The sequence below is a fragment of the Pan paniscus genome, chromosome 2 (genome assembly GCF_029289425.2).
Source record: "Pan paniscus chromosome 2, NHGRI_mPanPan1-v2.0_pri, whole genome shotgun sequence".
Taxonomy (NCBI): Eukaryota; Metazoa; Chordata; class Mammalia; order Primates; family Hominidae; genus Pan; species Pan paniscus.
This window is the reverse complement of record NC_085926.1, coordinates 191,280,805-191,303,736: the sequence shown is the minus strand read 5'-3', so window position 1 is coordinate 191,303,736 and position 22,932 is coordinate 191,280,805. Positions and strand designations below refer to the sequence as shown.

Below are 22,932 nucleotides of genomic sequence, written 5' to 3'. Positions count from 1 at the left end.
CACTGTGCCTCTTTAAGCAAAATTTGCCCATCTTTTTGTTTTCTGGAAATTGTGTTCCAGGTCAGGGATTGTGGAAGAAGATGAAACACTCTCTCAGTCATTTACTTCCTCTGGCTTCACTCTGATAGGAAAGCTGTTCAGCGGTCTATGACTTTGCTTCTTGAGGGATGATCAGTTCTTCAGGCCCCTGTGTGAAGTGGACATTTTACTCTTTCTTCCTTTCTGAGTCTCTCATTGCTCTCTTCCCTCCCTTCTTGTCTCTGAAGGCCCCTGCTCTTATGCTGTATGGTGCTGACAGCTTCCTTCTTATTAGGACAGAGTTTGCCTTTGTGGTTCATCAGGATGCAGTTTTGCTTCTAGTCATAGGCAACAGGGAATCTGACCTCTTCAGATGGAAAAGATCTAAAGAATTCCAGCTTAAGTTATGACCTCCTGAACTCTATGGCTAGAAATACTAGTGTGATCCGGAAGAGGCCACTGCCACCATTCCTGAGGCTGCTCCTCCCAGAAGAGATGCCCTCAACCCTCCAGCGCGTGTATAAACACAAAAGGTGACTCTTCCACCCATGTGCCTACAAGGGACTGGCTAAGCCATTGAGGCATGACTGGATCTTCACGTTGCTTATGGGGGTCTGGCATTAGGTCCTATAAGCTATAATGCCTGTTGCAGACCTTCCAGGAGGCAGGGTTTAATGCCATGTGATTACTTTCTTCACAGAGCTTGTCCTCTGGTGGCTAAAGCAATGCTCAGTACTTAAAGACCCTCGAGATTATCTAATACAAACTTTGCCCTGATGAATCCATCATATGGTAAATGGGCCCAATGTCAGCATTCACATCTCTGGGACCTGGAAGCTCAGTGCCTCCAAGACATTTATGAGCATTGGGATTATTCAAAGACTTTAATTTGAAGTGGGTATTTTGTACTTGTACAGGGCAAAGAGTGCTTGTTCCTCAGTGGGAAGGAGCTGAGGCCTTGGGTCTTGGCCGGTGGACAGACAAGAGTCCAGCTCGCCATGGTTGACAAGCTCTTCTTGAGCACACCTTTGTTTGCATTTCCATCATAATTATTACTCATCACTTCCCATCTTTCTAGTCTCAAGTCTTACTTTTATTCCCCTTAATGCCCCGAATAGGTGCTCCTTTCCCACCTCGCTTGACCCTTTCCACACCTTCTGCTCCCAGCCTAGACTGTGCTCACCAGATGCCACTGTCCCCCATTCTTTCTATCTGTTAACTTCTGCTTATCTTTGAGATGTCAGAATAAATGTCACTTCCTTTGGGAACCTGTTTGTATTCCATTAAATCTGAGTTTAGTATATTTCCCAATTAAGAGGCTGCTTAGTTATCTGTCATTCCCAAGTAACTATAAACTCTCTCAGGATAGGGGCTCTTTCCTTTACACCATTGTATTAGAGGGCCTAGCACATTGTCTGGAACATCTGTTTTCCAGTACATAATTGTTGAGTAAAAGTGGAATGGAGTCAAGACCAGTGCTATGTATATCTTTGGACTATATGTAACAGAAAACCCAAGCAAGAGTGGCTTTATGAGAATGTTTAATTGTGTATTTAATGTGGTGTTTAGGGGTAGGTAGGTCCATGAATCAGTGGTGTTATAAGCATATAACTTCTTTTGTCCTTTTCTCACCGTAATTTTCATGGTGATTTGCATCCTCCTCACCACCTAAAGATGGCTACCATGCTGCAAGCATTGCATTTTCATGGATCACTTTCAAAGAAAGGCAGAAAGGAGAAGACGGAAAAAAATGTTCTTCTCTCTGTTTCATCAACAAGATAACCTTTCCCACAAGACCATGTCTTTCTCTTCTATTTCATTGTTTAGAACTGGGCCACATGCCCACCCATAGACAAATCATTGACTCATCTTGGTGCTTTTAGCTGAAGTCATGCTGCACAAAGTTGGGGTTCTTTCAGCAAGAAATACAAGTAAATAGCTGATGGGTAAGAAGTGAATGATAGCCACCACTCGTGTCTTTAATGAAGTTTTACTAAAATCCAGAACTCCTTTCTTCAAATATGCATTTTACCTTAGATTGGTACTACTTACAAGGCAACATTCACACTGGCACATTATACTTCAGTATGGGTACCTCGGGAGCCTCTGGCATGAAGAGCTGTAGTTGTCTTCCTGTTTATTCTCATCAGCCACTTTCTCCTGGCCAGAGAGCACGGTGACCTCTCCTGAACACCAAGTTGGACACTTATGCCTGCTCAAGGCAATCAGTGACTATTTCAGTCAGCAGAAACAGCCAAGTATCATCCCTAATAGTTTTCATTCCCAGCAAATTTTCTTCCATAGTCAAAGTGCAAGGATACAATAAGAGCCAATAAAATGACAAAAGTTTTCATCACAAGCAAATTAACTGACTCTGGAATGGATCACAGTATACCTATTTTCTAATCAAAATATCAAATTCAGTGGTGTTGAAATTTGGGCTATATCCTTAATCCTCGGACTTTCTAGCATCTCTTCCCTCCACATACTTTGCTCATTTGAAAACTTTTGTAAACGCTAAAGAGAAAATGAAAAGAATCAAGTTATTAATATAGTTTACTTTTTAAAGCCTCTTTCTTCTTGGTTAGTGTAATGATTGTGATGATGATTATTTCTCTCTTAGTGACTGTGGTGGGTGCTATCGTTGGCTTTTTATGACTATCATCTTAAATCTTTATATTACTGTATAGTTATTATTGACATTTTATGTACTAGAAACTGAAATTCCAGATTTTAAGTGATTTGTCCAGGGTCTTCAGTGAAGCACGGATTAGAACTCAGATTTTTCTAATTCCAAAATGATTCCTACATTCTCTATCATGAGCCTACCTCCCTTCCTTCAATTCTCATTGTCACCCCCAATATGTTCATTACTTTTTCAAAGTCTGCAGGGTTTTTATACATCTCTCACTGGCTAATCCTTTTATCTTAGGTTTTTAGCAAAGTGACTATTCTCATTCCTTGGCCGAGACATTTATGGATCGCATACAAAATGATTTCTCCTTCTAGTTTGCCAACTTCTTCCCCCGTCATTCCTCAGGTCTTGAGGCACTCATATCTAGCTCAATAAACAAACACTAGGAAAAAAACCCACAATAACCAGATTAACAGACCAATCCTGTTCCTGAGAAGATTTTCTCTCTTTCCTTTGTTAGTCTAATAGGCAAGGTGTGTACTAAGAGATTTTAAAAGCACCTGAGAAGAGCAATCACAAGTTGTGACGATTCCAAGTTCACAGAAGCCCAAGGGATTTTGACATTTCTCCAAGGAGTTAGCCAGAAGAGATCCTCGCCGGTTGGGTTTAGATGGAAGAGAACAGTAAGAAGGACCATCGGGCTTTGCTCAACCAGGGAGAGGAGGATGAACTGGTGAGTCTTCCCTTTATTTTATTAGTCTTCTCAAAGAGCCCAAGGCGGTGAGTATGGGCTACAGCTGAATTAGAAGATAGAGTGTAGCATTTATGCTTCAGGCTTTGGAACCTTGAAAGGTTTCAGTCTGGTAAGGTTCCTTAAGGGCTGCAAAGCACCATTTTATTGTGGGGAAACCTGCAGGGGCTGAGAAACTTGTGACCTCTGGATGATAGAATTCTTGCCATCTTCATATGAACCTGTGATGTTTCCTCGGACATTTACAGTATTTGCAGAGCCCCGCATGGTGCTCAGTGGGGTGTCTCCCCCTTATTATCTGAATTGCTATGTGATGGAACAAACTCTATTGAAAACAAGAACTCTTTTATTCTCGTGCTTTGGGTATGTATGCATAACCTAGGCTTAGGGGACTCTGGGCTGAAGTCATGCTTTTTATAAGCACAGAGAGAAGTTTTAAGCATCAATTACTAAAGAAGGAGTAGAACATGGCCTGGGATTTTTAACACATATTTTAAACATTTCTCATGTCTCCAATTTTTTCCCCACTGCTGTTTTCATCAAACACACACACACACACACACACACATTTAAAAATAATTAAAAAGTTGAAAACTATAGTGTTTATTTGGTGCTGAGGTGTTTATGATTTTATATAATCCTCAGAACTCAGTGATGAAAGAACTAATCCTATTTAATTGAAAAGAAATCTGAGACCAGGGAGGTTAAATAACTTGCCCAAGGTCATTAGCCTGCAAGGGACAGGCTGGGAATCCAGCCGACTCCTTCTCCACATCCCGTGCTGTTCACCATACAACAGTGGCTCCAGCTAGACAATGAAGAAAGGAGACAGAGACAGACGGGGGAAGGGTCAGAGTGAGGGCACATTTGGGGGCCCCAAAGAACTTGGAGAACATGGTTTGTAGATTAGAATGATGTCAGTTTCCTGGCTGGCATCCTGGTTCCCTGTGAGATCTGGGGCAAATCCATACCGGCTCTCCCTCCACCTATCCCTGTTTGCTACTCTAAGGAAAACGTATGATTTCATCTACATCTGTGTTGTTCAATAAGGCAGCCATGGGCCACGTGTATTTTCTGAGCACTAGAAAAGTAGCTAGTCCACACAAAATATGCTTTATGTGTAAAATACGCACCAGATTTTGAAGAATTTAGTAAAAAAAAAGTAAAACATCTTATTAATAATTTTTATATTGTTTACACATTGAAATGACAATATTTTAGATAGCTTAGGTAAAAATTTCACCTGCTTCTCTTTACATCTTTAATGTGGCTGCTAGGAACGTTAATATTAAGAAGGCAGCTCATATTTGTGGCTTGCATTATTGTAGCATGCTAAGCTTGACAATAGCACAGCACTTTAAAATCTTCAGAATTAAAGCTTTTAAAGAACAAAAATCTATTCACCTGTGTTCACTGCTGAACAATTCTGTTAGCTCTGATGTTTTCAACATGTAGATAAGAGTGCATGAAAAATTACATTGCTCTTTATTCTTCTCTAACTAGTTGCTGTATTTGTAAAGTTTATAGCCTGATACTTTAATTCTCTCACTCACAAAAAGGACATTGGTATCATAGGATTAAATAATGAGCCAGGTGCCCCAGTTTTCTTCATTTTTGAAGGTGATCAAACCCTTTTACAGACACTCACCAGAAATGTCTATTAGGAATCCAAGTAAGCTTAACTCATTCTGGGGAAGGGGAGATGGCTCTAGATTTCTTTTTTCAGAATTCTGGGGCGTAGAGCACAGATGCAAATCCTATTCTGGTTGATCAGGTAATCCACAGACTCCGGTAGGCCTGAGGGAGCTGGGGTGACCGAACTGTGGAAGCTGTGACTTAGCTCCAGGCAATTGCTGAACTGATCTTGCAATTGCTAGACTTTTAGAAGGAAGCCGGATGGGGAACAACACATACTGGGGCCTATCAGAAGGTGGGAGGTGGGAGAAGGGAGAGCATCAGGAAGAATAGCTAATGGATGCTGGGCTTAACACCTACGTGATGGGTCAATCTGTGCAGCAAACCACTATGGCACACTTTTCCCTATGTATCAAACCTGCACATCCTGCACATGTACCCCCGAACTTAAAATAAAAGTTGGAAATTAAAAAAAGAAAAGAGACCCCTGGCCAGGCATGGTGGCTCATGCCTGTAATCCCAGCACTTTGGGAGGCTAAGGTGGGAAGATCTCTTGAGGCCAGAAGTTCAAGACCAGCCTGGTTAACATAGCAAAAGCCTGTTTTTATTATAAATAAAAGAAAAGAGAACCTAGCGATCTCCCTTGTCCCTTCTACCATGTGAGGGCACAGAGAAAAGATGGCTGTCGTCTCTGCACCAGAAGGAGGGTCCTCATCAGACACTGGATCTGCCAGCACCTTGATCTTGGACTTCCCAGACTCTAGAAATAGATGTTTTTAAATCTAAAAGGTAAAAAATAAATAAATCGAGGGAAGCCAGAAATCTGACTTTTTATGTGACGTAGCCTGATGATAAATTTTGAAAACAAATTCATCTTTTGAAAACAATCAGTAGGTCAAAGTAAACCTGGGCATGGTTTAGTCCCAGCCTTGGGGGCTGTCGCTCTCTGATGTTGACAGCCTCGCCCCACTTGCTCTTCCTTCCCCGAAGATTCCCTGTGGCCCGGTCTAACATCTACTCGCATTCATTATTTCAAGTGAACAATCCATTGTGATCGTGAGAGTCACTGTGGTAAAAATTAGAGACAGTCGAGGCAAATAATGAACTCCTTCAATCAAACACCCATGAAGAGCCCAAGTGGACGGAGGGGCGATGCTGTGAGATTATGCAAGCTCAGTCTTGCGTGATTCTGCTGAGCTCAGCATGGAGATAAAGCCTTGCACTGGCCTCTGGAGCTGAACCCTGTTATCATTCCCATCTCCTGTTCTCATCCTGCTAGTGCTTACTGTCCTGGGCATGGTGCGGAGCTAGGTGCTTGACACACAGGTTTTCATTTTACCCAAAACTTTACAACAGCCCTGCAATCAATATTCTCACTGTACAGGTCTTTCTTGTTTTTTCCAACCTACTCCCATCCACTTCCCGCCCTCCTCACTACTATCTAGCTCTAGTAGGTTCCTTTTCTTCACCTGCCTTTTTCCTAAAACTCTGCCCTGCCCAGGTGTTTCCCTCAGCCTCTCCATTTGCAGTCAGCTTTTCTTGTCTTCTCCAGAGGTCTCAGGACCCATAGCTTCACTAAGACCCCACAGGAGCCTTCAAAACATAAGACCCTAAATAAATCTGAAGCCTCCAGGTTATATAGCTTCATACTTAATGGAATGGGATTTGGCTTCAGGCTGACCTGGGTTGAATTCTAGTTCTGTTAGGCAAGTTATTTGACCTCTCTAATACCTACCATTTGGGATTGTGATGAGGATTAAATGAGGTAATACAGCTTTTCTAAACATATCTTCTGCAGTAGGTATTATATAAGAAGTTTCCCTGTTCTCCTTCCCTATCAGGTTTGAGAAATACTGGGTGAAACGGGTACACAGGTAACAGCAGGGCTTCTCAAATCTTCAGTATATTTGTCTTGGTTTGCTTTGTGCTGCTGTAACAGAAGAACACAGACTGGGTGATTCATAAAGAAAATAAATTTATTTATTATTGTTCTGGAGGCTGGGAAGTTCAAGGTCAAGGGACCACACCTGGTGAGGGCCTTCTTGCTGTGTCATTCCATGGTGGAAGGCAAAAGGGCAAGAGAGCACGAGAGAGCAGGAGAGTAAGAGGGGGCCCAACTTGCTTTTATAATGAGCCCACTTTGCAATAACTAACCCACTAAGGTGAAAACAACATTCACAAGGGCAGAGCCTTGTAATCTAATTACCTCTTATTCGCCCCACCTCCCAGCGCAAGAACCTTGGAGAACACATTCAAACCATATCAATATTATGGTTTTTTGTGATCTCTTAAGGGGGCATTACAGTGCACTATATAGCACTATGTATGTGTGTGTGTGTGTGTGTGTGTCATGGTCTTACTCTGCCACACAGGCTGGAGTGCAGTGGTGTGATCATAGCTCACTGCAGCCTCAATCTCCCAGGCACAAGCAATCCTCCTGCCTCAGCCTCCCATATAGCTGGGACCACAGGCATGTGCTACAACAGCTGGTTAATTTTTTTAAAATTTCAGTAGAGATGAGGTCTCCCTACATTTTCCAGGCTGGTCTCAAACTCCTGGGCTCAAGTGATGTTCCTGCCTCAAACTCCTAAAATGCTGGGATTATAGGCGTGAGCCACCTCACCCAGCCACAGTGCACCTTATTTCCCACACTTATGCACCCATGGAATCTTTCCTCTCTCTCTCTCTCTCTCTGTGTGTGTGTTTGTGTGTGCAAATACATGCACAGATTATCTCCTGACCACTGGAACCTCCATAGGAAGGCTGGAATGTTCTCAATGACCGATAGGTATTATTTTATCATTTTACCCTGCTGGGAGGAAAAATAATCATGACGGCTCTTCTCAGCCTGGTTTGTCTGGAGGCACACTGTGTGCATATCAGCCTCCGTTTCAGCAGCTCCCGTGACCACAGGCTGCGTTTGCTTTCTGAAGATGACTTTGATTCTGACCCCACTGGAGCCACAAGTGCTGCTTCATTCATATCGGTGGCAAAGCCTAGCAATTCCATCTGTGTTCCCTTTCTGCACAGACACCCACCAACAAAATGTCAAAATTACACATCAGAGCAGCCCCAGAAGGCAAAATGGCTGCTTGGTGTGGACAAAACAGAACTGACAAAGGTGCATTTTGCTTCGAAGTAATTTTCTTCTGCTGAACAGTGGCGGAGCCCTGGACTCTGAGAGAGCAAACCTGGGCTTTAGTCCAGGCTCTGCTGCTAACCATGTGGTTGTGGACACCTCTTTGGCCTTGACTCTTTACCTAAGAACAATACCACTAGCTCTCCTGACTCACAAGTTTTGTGAGGGCCACATGCGAGATATGGAAAGGGCTATGAAAAATAAGTGGTTAATTTATGTTCAAGGGATCAAGAGTTACAAAGTGCAAAAATAATTAGAAAATGCAGGAATACATATGTTAAGTGAGATTGGTGTTGAGGATATTTCTCTTTTTTCTGGTTAAGATGTAAAGAATGATCATTGTTTGAGGCTATCATTGAGAAAACAAGTAATATGTGATGAGTTGTTAAAAAAAAATCAAGAATTGCCTGGGCGCGGTGGCTCACGCCTGTAATCCCAGCACTTTGAGAGGCCGAGGCAGGTGGATCACCTGAGGTCAGGAGTTTGAGACCAGGCTGGCCAACATGACAAAATCCCATCTCTACTAAAAATAAAAGAAAAAAAATTAGCTGGGCATGGTGGCGGCTGCCTGTAATCCCAGCTACTTGGGAGGCTAAGGCAGGAGATCGCTTGAACCTGGGAGGCAGAGGTTGCAGTGAGCCAAGATCACGCCATTGCAGTCCAGCCTGGGCAATGGAGTGAGACTCTATCTCAAAAAAATAAGAAAAAGAAAAATCAGGAATTTTAAACATGTAGATTATTTTACATATACAATGTAATGTATCTTACATACACAAGGTCACCCTCCAATAAAGAACTTCCCCCCAAAAAAACCACTCAAAGGATTAAAACTGAAAAGTAAAAATTGAAACTGAAAGTCAGCCCTGTTGGCTCTCTCCTGTTTTCAGTCAACACGTATATTATCAGGCTGAATGAGGTAAAGGTAAGCTTATCAATCTGCAACTGACACCTAGCTATAAGGGAAGAACAACAATATAGGTGACAGAATCAAGATTCAAAGATTTCTCTAGGCTGGATTGTAGGTGAGAAATTGGCAAGATGCAATGTAACAGACCTCATTATTGAGTTTTTGTTTTAAGTTATTTTCAAAAAACAAGGTGAGGGTATCAGTGACTTGGGTTTGGTAGTTGTACATGAAAAAGTAATTGAAGTGCTTTATTTGATGTGCTGAATTTTATTTGCCAATGTGATGTAGCTATAAAAAATTAGCCCTGGAATGCCTTAGTAAAAGCCTGTTCTGCAGAATAGAAGAAATAAATAAAAGTTCTGCCATAATCTGTATTTTTTTAAGGAAAAATCTAGGAAGTTATATTTAATTCTAAAACTCATACTTAGAAATTTCAAGAAGTATAGTGTATTTGGAGGAATATCTGCATATCATAAGTAAGAACTGTTTAAAAGAAATTAGAAACAGTTTCCGAAAGAAGAGTCATAATGTTTGTCTTCCAAGAGTTGAGAGGCTGCTGTGGAGAACAAAAGTAGGGGTTGGTAGATTCCAGCCATATTTATTTTCCTTATGGCAGAACTTCCCTTTTTTTTTTTTTTTTTTTTTTTTTTGAGATGGAGTCTTGCCCAGGCTGGAGTGAAATGGCACGATCTCGGCTCACTGCAACGTCTGCCTCCCAGGTTCAAGCGATTTTCCTGCCTCAGTCTACTGAGTAGTTGGGACTACAGGAGCACACCACCACACCCAGCTAATTTTTGTATTTCTAGTAGAGACAGGGTTTCACCATGTTGTCCAGGCTGGTCTGAATCCCCTGACCTCGTGATCTGCCTGCCTCAGCCTCCCAAAGTGCTGATTACAGGTGTGAGCCACCGCACCTGCCAGAACTTCCTAATCATCTCTGGTGGCAGAAACTTAACATGACACCCCTGTGATCACCGTTCCTTTTGTATAATCCCCTCTAGCTGAGTGTGGGCAGAACCTGTAAATATGAGAAGCTAGGACTCCTATTATTATATTATGTTCTATGGAAAAAGGGACTTTACAGGTATAATCCACATGAACTCAACGGAGTTAATAAAAACGGAGATTGGGTACACCTGACCTAATCAGGTGACTCATTAAAAGGGACTGGGCCTCTCCTGAAGTCAGAGATAGTTAAAGCACGAGAGAGGTCTGATGCAAGGGAGGTTCTATGTTGCATTTTTGAAGATGGAAGATGCCCTGTGGTAAGGAGTGGTTGCTAAGACTGAGAGTGGCTTCCAGCTGACTACCAGCAAGAGAATGGGGGCCCCCCATCTTAAGGCTGCAAGGAACCGAATTCTGCCAACAACCACATGAGTGTGAAGAGGTCTCTTAGTTCCAGAAGGAGCACAGCTCAGGTGATGCCTTGATTTTAGTCTTGTAAGACGCTCAACATAGGACCCAGCTAACTGAATACCCAACCCATAAAAACTGAGACAGTAAATCTGTGTTGTATTAAGACACTGAGTTTGCTATGCAGCAACAGAAAACTAATACACCATCACAGCTGTCCAACAAGAGAGTATGCAGCCCTGTAAGGCAACGAAAAGCCCCTCTTAAGCAGACGATAGATGCTCATCTGCAAAGAACACTGTATAGCTGTTTTTTCCTAGAGAGAAATTTGAACCAAATAATCTCTGAGGCTCCCTCCCTGGTTAACAATGCTCTTATTTTACAAATGACTTTTAACCCAACTTGCCATGTTGTTCCATGCCCTTGATCTAGGGCAAATTCTGTTTTCAGAAATTGTTCTTGCTAATTGGGCCAGGCATCTCATCATCTTTTGACCCACACTTACAGCTCTCTGCTGTTAGCCTCACCAAACAAAGGTCCTTAGTTGCACTTTCACTTGCAGGAGGACTATATGTTAGCACTCTTGTTATGGTAGTGCCAGCTGAAATTATGGGAATACCTGTAGCCAAGAGTGGAATACGTTCATCTCTTTTGTATTGGGTTTCGAATCACACTGCTAGATAGTGAAAAGTTTTCCTTACTCCAGACTGAATGATTTAGTATTTATTTTGAACATACATTTCCAAGACTGTTTTTGCTCTACAAATAATTTATAAATGTTAATACTTATTTTAGTAAATAATAATGCCTATTTCATAGGGTTGTGGTGAGAATTAAATAACACCTAATAAGTACTCAGAAGGCTCTTATCATCAAATACACTCAATTAGTTCTTATTGTCAAATATAGATAAAAGTAAAAGGGATTCAAGACACCATATCTTATTACTTTCTAACAATAACCCTAGACAATAGTGACTGTTATTATTCTCATCTGTGGAGGAGGAAATTAAGGTATCAGAAGTAAAGTGGGTTGCCAAAGTCTTATATATGGTTACGTGGTAGAGGTATGATTTGAACTTGGTTTTCCCATGCCATATCCTCAGCTTTTAACTGCTACACCAAACTACTTCTGATGCATTTTACAAGCAGTCACATTTTTCACATGAAAAATCTGAAGTTCGGCAAGTTTAAATCACAGCTGGTAAATAGTGGAGCAAAGGGCAGAAGTGAGAGCTTCTAGAAGGCAACAGGGTGGGGTATAAAGAAAAGAGGTTCTGGTGTCAGACCTGGAAGGGAAGCCTGGCTCTAAATTGCGATTTATGGCAATAATCTCTGTGAAAAAGCGCATGCATATTTCACTGTTATTCCTAATCCAGACTGCTTCCTTTGTATTGTGGGCCTAGAAAAAGACTGTTAGGGCTGTGGTACCTCTTTCAGAATTCTATAGGAAACAAAAATGTAAAGGAACACCACTGCTTAGACAGAATACAAATCAAGCCCGTGTGAAGATGGGCACAATTTCTGTGCTATTCAACTCAACTAATAGGTGGCAGATCTGGGTTCCTGGCCTCATGGAACACAGGCTGTTTCTATTACCGGTCTTGATCCAATATATTGCAACTAAAAGCTGAAATAGTCACCTCTTTCCTCCTGTGACTGAACCTACTATAAAATCACCTGTTATCATTGACTGAGCTGCTTTTTCTCTGAACACCTTACACCTCTCTTTAAGCCGCACTGTTTTTCCAGGTGTATGCTATTAATATTCCCCTAAGTACAGAGATGGAAACTGAGATTAGAGAAGTTAAATCCTCAGCTCACAGGTAATAGGTGGTAAAACTCACTTTACTACAAGGAACCATGTATAACGGGTTTGAGATTCGGACACTTTCATCCCATTTCCAGTATCTTTACATTAACACCACCTCTGGATACTATTAATTTTCCTTTTATGGTACAAACATTGCTCCTGGCTCTCTCCTCTACCCTGCATTTCTCATGGATTTTACTGGAGGTGTGTAAATATTCAGAAAAAAATCTGAGTGACTCTGACTACATCAGAAGAATAATCATTTATACAATCTAATTTTCCTCTCCATTAGTTGGTCAAAATAAATACATATACTGTGTGACATAATTTGGCTGTGTCCCCACCCAAATCTTATCTCAAATTGTCTTGAACTCCTGGGCTCAAACGATCCTCCCATCTTGGCCTCCCAAAGTGCTGGGATTACAGCGTGAGCCACCATGCTTGGCCTCTTCAGAGACCTTTTAATCACCTGAACCTTTTAATTTTCTTTACTTTTAAAATTCATTTCTATATATTTTTTTAAAACTTAGAGACAGTAGAGACAGGGTCTCACTGTTGCCTGAGTGGAAGTGGTGCAATTATGGCTCACTAAAGCCCTGAACTCCCGGGCTCAAGCGATCCTCCCACCTCTGCCTCCTGAGGAACTGGGACAACAGGTGTGCACCACCATTGCTGGCTAATTAAAAAAAAAATTGTAGAGACAGCGTCTTTCTATGTTGCTCAGGCTGGTCTTGAACTCCTGGCCTCAAGCAATCCTCCAGCCTCAGCTTCCCAAAGCACTGGGATTACAGGTGTGAGACACTGTGCCCAGCCAGAAGCTTTTAATTTTAACAAAGTCAAGTACATTTGTTTTGTCTTTCTTTTTATTTTCTGTTTAAGAAACATTTGCCTACTTGAGGTTCATAGAATAATTCATCCTATGGTTTCTTTCAGATGATTTCTTGTTTCAGTTGTCACATTTACATATTTGTGCCATCTCAAATGAATTTTTGTATATGATATAAACCAGTGGGGTGGGGCGGTGGGGGGATTGTACTCATTTATTTTCCAGCACTATTCGTTTTGCTCTGGCACTGTTTGTTGAGCAAATCACCCTTTCCCACACAGATTGCAGTGGCTCCTTTCTTGCAAGTGAAGAAATCATATGTTTGAGTCTCTTTTTGGACTTTGTTTTGTTGCTCTGTTTGTTTATACTTGTGTGTATACCTCATTTTCTTAATTACTGTGGCTTTGTGGTAAGCCTTCACTTCTGGTGGCATAATTCTTCCACATTTATTCGTTTCAAAAATTGTCTTGACTATCCCACATCCTTTGCATTTCCATTCCAATTTTAGAACCAAGTTGTCAATTACCACACACACACACACACACACACACACAAGCCTGAAGAGATTTTAAATTGGATTACTAATGGCTAATCCCCAAACTTAATACAGCTCTTCGTTTATTTAGGTCTTTACTTTCTCTTGGCGATGATATGTACTTTTCAGTTTAGATGTCTTGTACAACTTTGTTAGAATTATTACAAGGTAATCAATTTCTTTCTTTGAAGGTATTATAAATGGTATTTAATTAATTTTCAAATTGTTTGTTACTAATATATACAAACACAATTGGTTTTCCTATATTGACCTGGTATCCAGCAATCTGAATAAATTCACTTATTAACTCTTATACTTTGTATATTCTTTTGGATATTTTTCCACATTATCTACACATAGAGTTTAGTTCTTGTTTTCAATTGTTATTCCCCTCCCTTCCCCTCCCCTCCCCTTCCCTTTCCTTCCCTTCCCTCTTTCTTTCTCTATTTCTTGCGTTGCACTGGTTAAGACTTCTAGTACTGTACTGATAAATATTAGTAGTGATTGTTGACAATCTCATTTTGGTTGTAACTTAAGTGGGAAAATATTCACTATTTCATCATTACACATGATGTTGCTTAAAGATGTTCTCATCTATTTTTAACTTGTTGAGAATTTTTTAAATCATGTATTGGTGTAGAATTGTATAAGTCTTTTTCTCTATCTATTGAGATGGCCTTCTGAGTTTCCTTCTGAATATTGAAGTGCATGGAATGGCAAAGTACATTGACTGATTTTTAAATCCTTGCATTTCTAGGACAAACATTATTTGGTAGTGATGTACTAAACTTTTAATATATCACTGATTTAGTTAGACAATCTATTTTAGAATTATTTTATCTATGTTCATGACAGGGCTTAGCCTGCAATTTTCCTTGCTTGCAACATATTTATCAGAGTTTGGTGTCTGAGTATGCTGGCTTCATAAAACAAATTGGGAGAATTTTCATCTCTTCTACTTATAAAGAGGTTTGTAAAAGAATAGTATCATTTCTATCTTAAATATTTCAAAGGAATCACAAGTTCTCTGGGCTTGACGATTTCTTTGCAGGGAGCTTTTAAATTGCATATTAATTTTCTGTAATAAACACAAAATATTCGTATTTATTGATGAGTTTATCAATGTTATTAATCTTTTCAGGGTACCAATTTGACTTTGCTGTTTCTCTCTATTGTGTTGTATTTCTACTTTCTGTCTTATTTCTGCACTCATCTTTATAATTTTTTCCTTACTTTTTTGGGGTTTAATTTGCTTTTGTTTCTATAACTTCTTGAGTTGGAAGCTTAGTTTATTGATTTCAAAACTTTTTCTCTTTACTAAGATTTGCAGCTAAAGCTGTAAATGTCTATGTAAGGATTATCTTCATGGCATTCCATGAATGTTTATTTCTCAATTTTCATTTTCATTCGGTTCAAATGATTTCCTAATATTTATTGTAATTTTTTATTTGACTTACCTGTGTTATTTCAAAATATGTTGTTTACTTTCCAAATATTTGGGAATTTTTAAGTTATTCTGTTTTTAATTTCTAGTTTAATTGTAATGTCATCATACTTTATCATACTTTTATACTTTTATACATCTCAGAATGTGCTCAGTTTAGGTAAGTATTTTATGTGTACTTGAAAAATATTTGAATTCTGCAGTTGTTGGCTGTAATTTTCTGTATTTGTCAATTAGATCAATGTAGCTAGTGGAGGTGTTCAGACTTCCTGCAGTCCTACTGAGTGTTTTGTCTGCTTATTCTGCTGGTTATTGAGAGGCGGGGTGTGCTAAAATCTCCAATGGTGAGAGTAGATTTAAATTCTATCAATTTTTCTTTATAATTTTTAAAACTATGTTTTTTAGATGTGCAAAAATTTGGGATTGTTATGTCCTCCTGTTGAATTGATCTTTTAGCTTATGAAATATCCTTCCTTTTCTCTCATAGTATTTTTTCCTTAACTACCCTTAAAGAAATATAATTTGTGTGATAGTAATACAGCGATATCAGCTTTCTTCTACTGTTTGCACGGTATAGTTTCCCCTTCTTTTCCTTTTTAACCTATCCACTTCTTTATGTTTAAAGTGTGTCTCTTGTAAATAGCATATGATAGGTCTTTTATTATCTAGTCTAATAATCTTTGCTTTTAATCATAGCATTAAGGCCGTATGCATTTAATGCAATTACTAATATAGTTGGGTTAAATTTCATAATGTTGCTACTTGTTTCCCATTTATTCTACTTGTTCTTTGTTCTTTTCTCCATTTAACATTGTATCACAGTATGCTCCAGGTTTCTACATCACAGTAGGCTCCATTCACAACTTACTGAACCATTAGCTATCATTTGGTTTTTCCAGTGTTTTTGCTCTTACAGATAATGCTGCACTGAATATTGTATATGCAAAAATTTCTCATTTAGATATTATTTCATTAGGGCATATTTTCAGATGAAGAATTACTGATTCAAAGAGTAGAAATATCTTTACAATTCTTGATACGATTTGCCACCTTACTTTTCCTAAAAAATTATTCCAGTTCACAAGGCTATTAGCACTATACAGCTGTAGTGCTTTCATTGCAGTCTTACTAGCATTGTGAGTTTGTTTTTTAATTTAAAAACATTGTATAGAAGAGAACTGAAGGGGTACCAGAATTATGATTTTCATTGCCATTACTGTATACAAATAAACAGAAAAAGAGAAAGTTATTTATGAATGAGCTCATTTCATGTACAAGCTAGTCTAAAATTCCAAATTGTCCTGCTTCTATTTTTGCACACATTTTGACTTTGGCAGTAAGCTTCTGTAAATAACTCTCGGTAAAAGAATGTATATTTATGACATAATATATAAAGTGGCATATACATTTTACTTTGTCCTAATAAAACTATAATTCACAAATAAAACTAAAGCAGGTTTATAGAATCAGAGGGAACAGAAAGAGAAAGAGGAGAACCAATAGAAAACATGCTTAAAAGCAGGGTGAATGCATATTTCTAACTTAAACCTTATTTGAATAATCTCAAAATAGAGTGGCTGCCTCACTGAACTTAATGAACTTTTTTCTCAGGTGGATGATAGTGTTGAGGGTCAGTGGAAAAAATCTTAAGCCAAGAGATGTTTTATAGCATGATCTAAACTGGCATAAAATGCAGGATGTTCCCGCATCAAAAGTGCTCTAGACACTTAGTAAAAACTAAGTTTCTAAACATTATAGTCCTGTGATCTGGACCTGAAAATTCAGAGTTCAGTCATATTTTTAAAAAGCACAAAAACAACAACAGCAGAACCTAAAATAATAGTATAGTAGAGATATTATTCATAATCAGCATCCCTCAGGGGCTTCAAAATGCACTGAAAATTTAGCTTTTCAAATTTAAAAAACAATGCTATGAAACATCACTGTACAAGTTGGGAAGTGGGAATTGGCCTTCAATAAGCAAATCTATTGTTTGGCAATTTTTCCTTCTAGAATCAAATCTCAAATCTTTATTCAGTTTATGACAAATATTGACTAACCTACTAGTAAGAGTCCAAATATTTTAGCATATTACTATCAGGGTAAATAAATAAAAGCTGCTTTTTGAAAGTCTTTCATGTCCATGAGTAATTCCTTAATTTATATCATCATACTGTTTTAGAAAATAGTACATTTATTCATACTTTCCGTTGTCCTCAATCATGTTATTATAAGACAAAGCTGAATGGATAAAGCTAGTTGTATGAGTGTAGATCACATCTGTCATGATTTTATCATCTTCCTACAATAAATTCATATTAACAATGTTTAAAATACCTAATGCCTAAAGAAAATAAATCTGCCTCAAAACATGAAGTATTTTATAAAAATCTGAGGTGACTCTTATGAATATATAGAAGCAAATAAATCTGCCCTTTCCATACTCTTGCTGTTTAATGTTTTAGTTCCATATACCAGGGTAGTAAAATAAGTCCTTCTTTTTTGATTTGATCAGTGGACAGCTGCAAGCAGTCAACTTGATTTAACCACCTATAACCAGATTTGTCTCCCAGCCAACATTCCTTCATCTAAAGTTTGGTTTATTGAAAGAAAATAATATGTTCATGTGAAGAAAAGAAAAATAGAGCGATCTTTTAAATTTATTCTCCAGGAGGTGTTTGGTTACCGGGACCACAATGTACGGAAAGCCTTCTGCCTTGTCGCATCCGTGCTGACCTGTGGGGGCCTTCTGCTGGTGTTCTACTGGAGACCCCAGTGGAGAGTGTGGGCCAACTGCATCCCATGCCCCTTGCAAGAAGCAGACACTGTTTTGCTGAGGACAACAGTGCGTGCCTTTCTGTTTTCTATTTTGAATGCCATGATCGTGTCTTCTGTATTGCCTCTGTGGCACAACTCTGTGGCTGGTATTATATTTCAGAAGGTAGATTTCCTCTATTTAAAGAGTTTTCATAGATCAAAACAGGAGAAAACATGGCAAAATTACCTCTGCAATCCATTTGCTATCTCTCATTTTGACCCAGGAAGGAAGAGCATTTCTTCTGCTTCAGCTTGGGGAAATTTCGACTCCATCAGGCTAACAGGGAGTGCTCTTAGCCATTACATGAGCAGTGGCTGTCAGTGTTACAGCGTTTACAGACCATAACATGGGAATGGTCATTCAGTTTTTCAAAAATACGTATTTTGGAGGATATTACACATTTTAAACACCTAGATGTCACTTTAATATAGCTAGAAACTATTTTCTGGATAGAAAGCTTTCCTGAAAAGTATTATCTTTCTTTTTATTTTCTAGCACAGTGGTTATCAAATTTCAGTGCATATCAGAATCATCTGGAGGGCTCATTGAAACAAGGACGCTGGCCCCACCCAGAGGTTTTAATTCAGTAGGTCTGAAGTGAGGCTGAGAATTTGCATTTCTAGTAAGTTCTGAGACAAAGCTGATGCACTTGTTTGGGTCAAAGTTTTGTACCAAACTTTGAGAAGCACTTGTTTAGCACTTGGTAGGTATTTGGTTGATTGATCACCTTATTGAATAACACTTGAGAATTTCATGAACTGGATTGTCTTTTCCAGGACGAATTTCAAAGATATATGAGGAAGAAGGTATTCTGCCTCTACTTATCCACACTGAAGTTTCCTGTAAGCAAGAAGTGGGAAGAATCCCTGGTGGCTGACCACCACTCTGTCATAAACCAAGCCTTAATAAAGCCAGAATTAAAAGTAAGTTACTTGAAGGGTATGGTGTTATGCATGTTTACAGAGAAAGCATAAAATAACTGTTTATTAAATGAAAGTTCCGAATATCACACTTTTGGAATGGGAATGACAGCTATGTATCAAAGAAAGTGAGACTGGCTGGGCATGGCCGTTCACGTCTGTAATCCCGGCACTTTTGGGAGGCCAATGTGGGCGGATCCCTTGAGCCCAGGAGTTTGAGACCAGCCTGGGAAACATGGCAAAACCTCATCTCTATTAAAAAAATAAAAATAAAAAATTAGCTGAGTGTGGTGGTGCTTGCCTGCAGTCCCAGCTACTCAGGAGGTTGAGGCAGGAGGATCGATTGAGCCTGGGAGGTCAAGGCTACAGTGAGTGGTCATCACGCCACTGCACTCCAACCTGGGTGACAGAGTGAGACCCTGTCTCAAAAAAAAAAAAAAGAAAGAAAGAAAGAAAGAAAGAAAGTGAGACCCACAAGGGCATCTGCATCCTGCATTGAACATCACTCCCCTCTCCCAGTGAGCTTTATGTTGTGAATGACACCTGCTCTATCACATTTGCAATCGTAGCTGCGATGCATGCAAGTGCAGAAAATCAGGTATGTTTGGAACGACCTGGAGAAGCGGTTTCAGAAAGTTGGGTAAGTACAACGTTTTGTCACCCCTCGGTCAGGATATAGGGGAAAAACACTGATTTGTTGAGTGCTATGAACTGAAGTGTGGTTCCTATCCTGAATACATTCTAGGTTGCTAGAAGACAGCAATTCCTGCTCTGACATCCATCAGACATTTGGATTGGGTCTGACCAGTGAAGAGCAAGAGGTCAGGTAGGACTTATTATATGCCTTAAGAGTAAACTCTGCCAGCAGAAAATGAAGTATCAAATCAGTTATCATCAGTGCATTGTTGGCATAATGCTTCATCAGCTTGATATAGTCCAAGTTCATTTACTGGCAGCAGAGATATCCTAAATTGTTCTCTTCTTAGGCAAACTTATTTTTACAAAGACCAAAAGAACAATGCAATCATATAAAATTTGATCTTTTATCTCAGGCTTGTAGAGCAATCATCTTTGTGTTGTTTTTTTATTTTTCCTTTCTTAAAAAAATCTTGAGTCATTCCCTAAATGTCAGCTTAGTAATCTTCCAAATCCTGGGAGAGACAGAATGACAATACTTTGATTGCATTTTATTCTGAAGAAACAGCCCTGGAGATGAGGATTTTGCTTGCTCGGTTAGTTGTGTTATTCACCACTATATCTGCAGTACCTAGAATAGTGCCTGATTCTTTGGTAGGAGCTCAATACATAATTCTAGAGTAAATGAGTAAGTTAATATATTCATTGATTTGTTAAATAACAAATAGGTACTTTGCAAGGAACTAAGGATCTAAAGACAAAGGTTTAGTCATTGTCCCAGAGACATGGACTAGTCAGAAAGAGAGGCAAAAATGGTGGCACAATCATGAGATTGGTACCTATAAATGCACATAAATTAGGAAATGCTTATGCTATTATTAACTCATAGAGATACAGAGTCCCTGCTTTCTTCAGCTATTATTTGAAATGATGAATCCTGGCAAATCTGAAAGGAAATCATTACAAGTCTTCCCCAGAATCTTATAATCACCTTTATTTCCACCCATTTTTAGAGAGAGTGTCTGCTTAACCTTTACAGTCAGCCAGAAACACCTATTCACAAGCTAAGAAGTAATCAGATACTTTAAAATATAGGTTTTAAGCTCCACCCTCATAATTCTGATAATTCTGTAGGAGCAAGGGGTACTTAGAAGATATGCATTTTTAGCAAGCAACCCCCATAATTCTCACACACACCAAGTCTAAGAGTTACTGATCTGTTGTTTATAAGTTTTTCCTCTGTCAGACACTATGAAACATGAACCAGACATCTGGACTAGGACAATATTGCAAAATGCCTTAGAAATGGTATTATTGTGTAAGATTTCAGATGTAATGCTCAAAACATTGACACACAAAAAAGTTTTTAAAGCTATTAAAATATGTTGGTTTAATAGCACTAAATACAAGACATGTAAAGGATTTATCTAGGACATTTAAGAATTCTAGTTGATAGAGGTAGACATACTCTGCCTACGTAACCACTTCCACAGGAAAGATTTTCTGTCAGTGCAGCTACCTCATGTTTTTTTCTTATTTATCAAGCACCAAACTTTAGTAAACATAGTACATAATCAAATTTAAATCTGATCCATGACCAGGTGCAGTGGCTCACACCTGTAATCCCAGCACTTTGGGAGGCCAAGGCGGGTGGATCACCTGAGGTCAAGAGTTCAAGACCAGTCTGGCCAACATGGTGAAACTCCATCTTTACTAAAAACACAAAAATTAGCTGGGCGTGGTGGCCTGTGCCTGTAGTCCCAGCTACTCAGGAGGCTGAGGCAGGAGAATTGCTTGGACCCAGGAGGTGGAGGTTGCAGAGAGCTGAGATCGTGCCACTGCACTTTAGCCTGGGCAGCAGAGTGAGACTCCGTCACAAAAAAAAAAAAAAAAAAAAAAAAAAAAAAAAAAATCTGATCCACACAATATAGAACTTGACAATCTAATAAGCAAGACAAAGAGTATCATTTTCCAAATATGAAGAATGGAGCAGATAATCTACTTATAAACATGGTCATATTTATGTTATTTGGGGAGTGAAAAGAGAATAAGTAGAATATGGAAGATTTTTTCATTTCATTTTTTTAGGGTAAGATCAAGGCCTTTAAAAAACTAAGTGTGATGGATGGTTGAGTAATATCTTACCAATTTTCTAGTGAATTTGAGCTTGCTTTCATTAAAAAGCAAGTGCATAAAATGAGAAATGAACGGGGATACACAAGAATCTCTGATGATGAAAAGCTACAGAGTTTACATGCAAACTTTTTCTATGGGCTCCCTAGCAGCTGGGTAGAGAGAGAAAATGCAGATTTACATAGTTCTCACTTTTCAGTAGCGAAAGCATATCCAAACATCAGGAGAAATAACTTTACCCCGGAGAGAAATTGTGAGAAGGGATAAGAAAGAGAGCAAGTAAATTGTCCCAGGAGTTCCATGTTCCTTAGCTTCACCAGTCATGAACTGAACTCAAACTTCCATATTAGTGCCTGTCCTAGACAGGTCAAAAGACATTCAAGGTAATTCTTTTATATCACAAAAGTGAGCCCATAAGGGAAAAATAAAAATAAAAAACCTACCTGATTCCTCAACTAGTCAAGTAGTCTTCCTATTAAGATCATTTATCAGTTGAGCGTCTCTTCACCTTATTTTTCACTCAGCCCACCCTCCCTGCTTCTGTCCCTTTTGTTTAGGCTGCAGAAAATAAAAGGAGTAAATGACTTCCTGGCAGCAGAAATGGAAGGACCCTCTCCCAGCCCCCCTGCACCACCACCACCACCACCACACACACACACACACACACACGCACACACACACACTGGAGGTTAAGTCCAGACCAATCACCTTGCTGGTGACCTAGCTCTCAGGAAGAAAAAAAGCTTTGATAGACAGGGTTTGCTGGTTTCTATGGTAGGAATATTCCATCCATGGCCAACCTAAGCCACCAAGGTGACATCACTGAATGCGAAGCTGGGAAGAGAGGCTCCCCGTTGATTTAGTGATTCCGCAAGGCCAAATTTAATTCTCAGTGTTTACCACAGCATTGAGAGAAAAGGCATGCTTGTCAGCACCAGAGGAAAGGAATCCAAGTGACAGACAGAGAAGGTAGGTTTGCCATTAATGCGTAGCTCCAAGCTGACAGAAACTGTTCCATGAGAACACAGAACATCAGAAAAGAGAGAAAGAAGAAGCACAAAGAAGGTGAGAGAGAGAGAGAAGGACAGAGAGAGGCTGCTGTGAGACCCTACTCTCTTACTCCTCAGTCTTGGGGAAAGGAAAATTTAGAAACCATGCTTATATACCGTGACCTCTATCCCCTTTGAAACCACCTCTAGAAAAGAGCCCTGTAGTAGATACTCAGCCATCAGATCAGCATTTACAGAAGGATCAAGGAAGGGCTGGTTGGAGGAGAGGAAAGGGGCTTTGTTCATTCTTCTGGAAGCCAATAACATAGTCTCAACTATTAGAATTCAATTAGAAGTTAACGAGTTACTTAAAAATATAAC

The 22,932-nt window shown here is 39.4% G+C and overlaps 1 protein-coding gene across 1 annotated transcript in view; it reads left to right on the top strand.

The window, feature by feature from the left end:
- The first annotated feature begins 3,242 nt into the window (after positions 1-3,242).
- Positions 3,243-22,932, top strand: part of ATP13A5 (ATPase 13A5) — a 108,477-nt gene continuing 88,787 nt past the window's right edge. Inside the window, exons 1-5 of the mRNA XM_003807659.5 lie at positions 3,243-3,386; positions 17,727-17,900; positions 18,650-18,796; positions 19,363-19,433; positions 19,539-19,619. Coding sequence (XP_003807707.3) covers positions 3,324-3,386; positions 17,727-17,900; positions 18,650-18,796; positions 19,363-19,433; positions 19,539-19,619 — 536 coding nt within the window. The 5' untranslated portion in view covers positions 3,243-3,323. The remainder of the gene's footprint in view (positions 3,387-17,726; positions 17,901-18,649; positions 18,797-19,362; positions 19,434-19,538; positions 19,620-22,932) is intronic.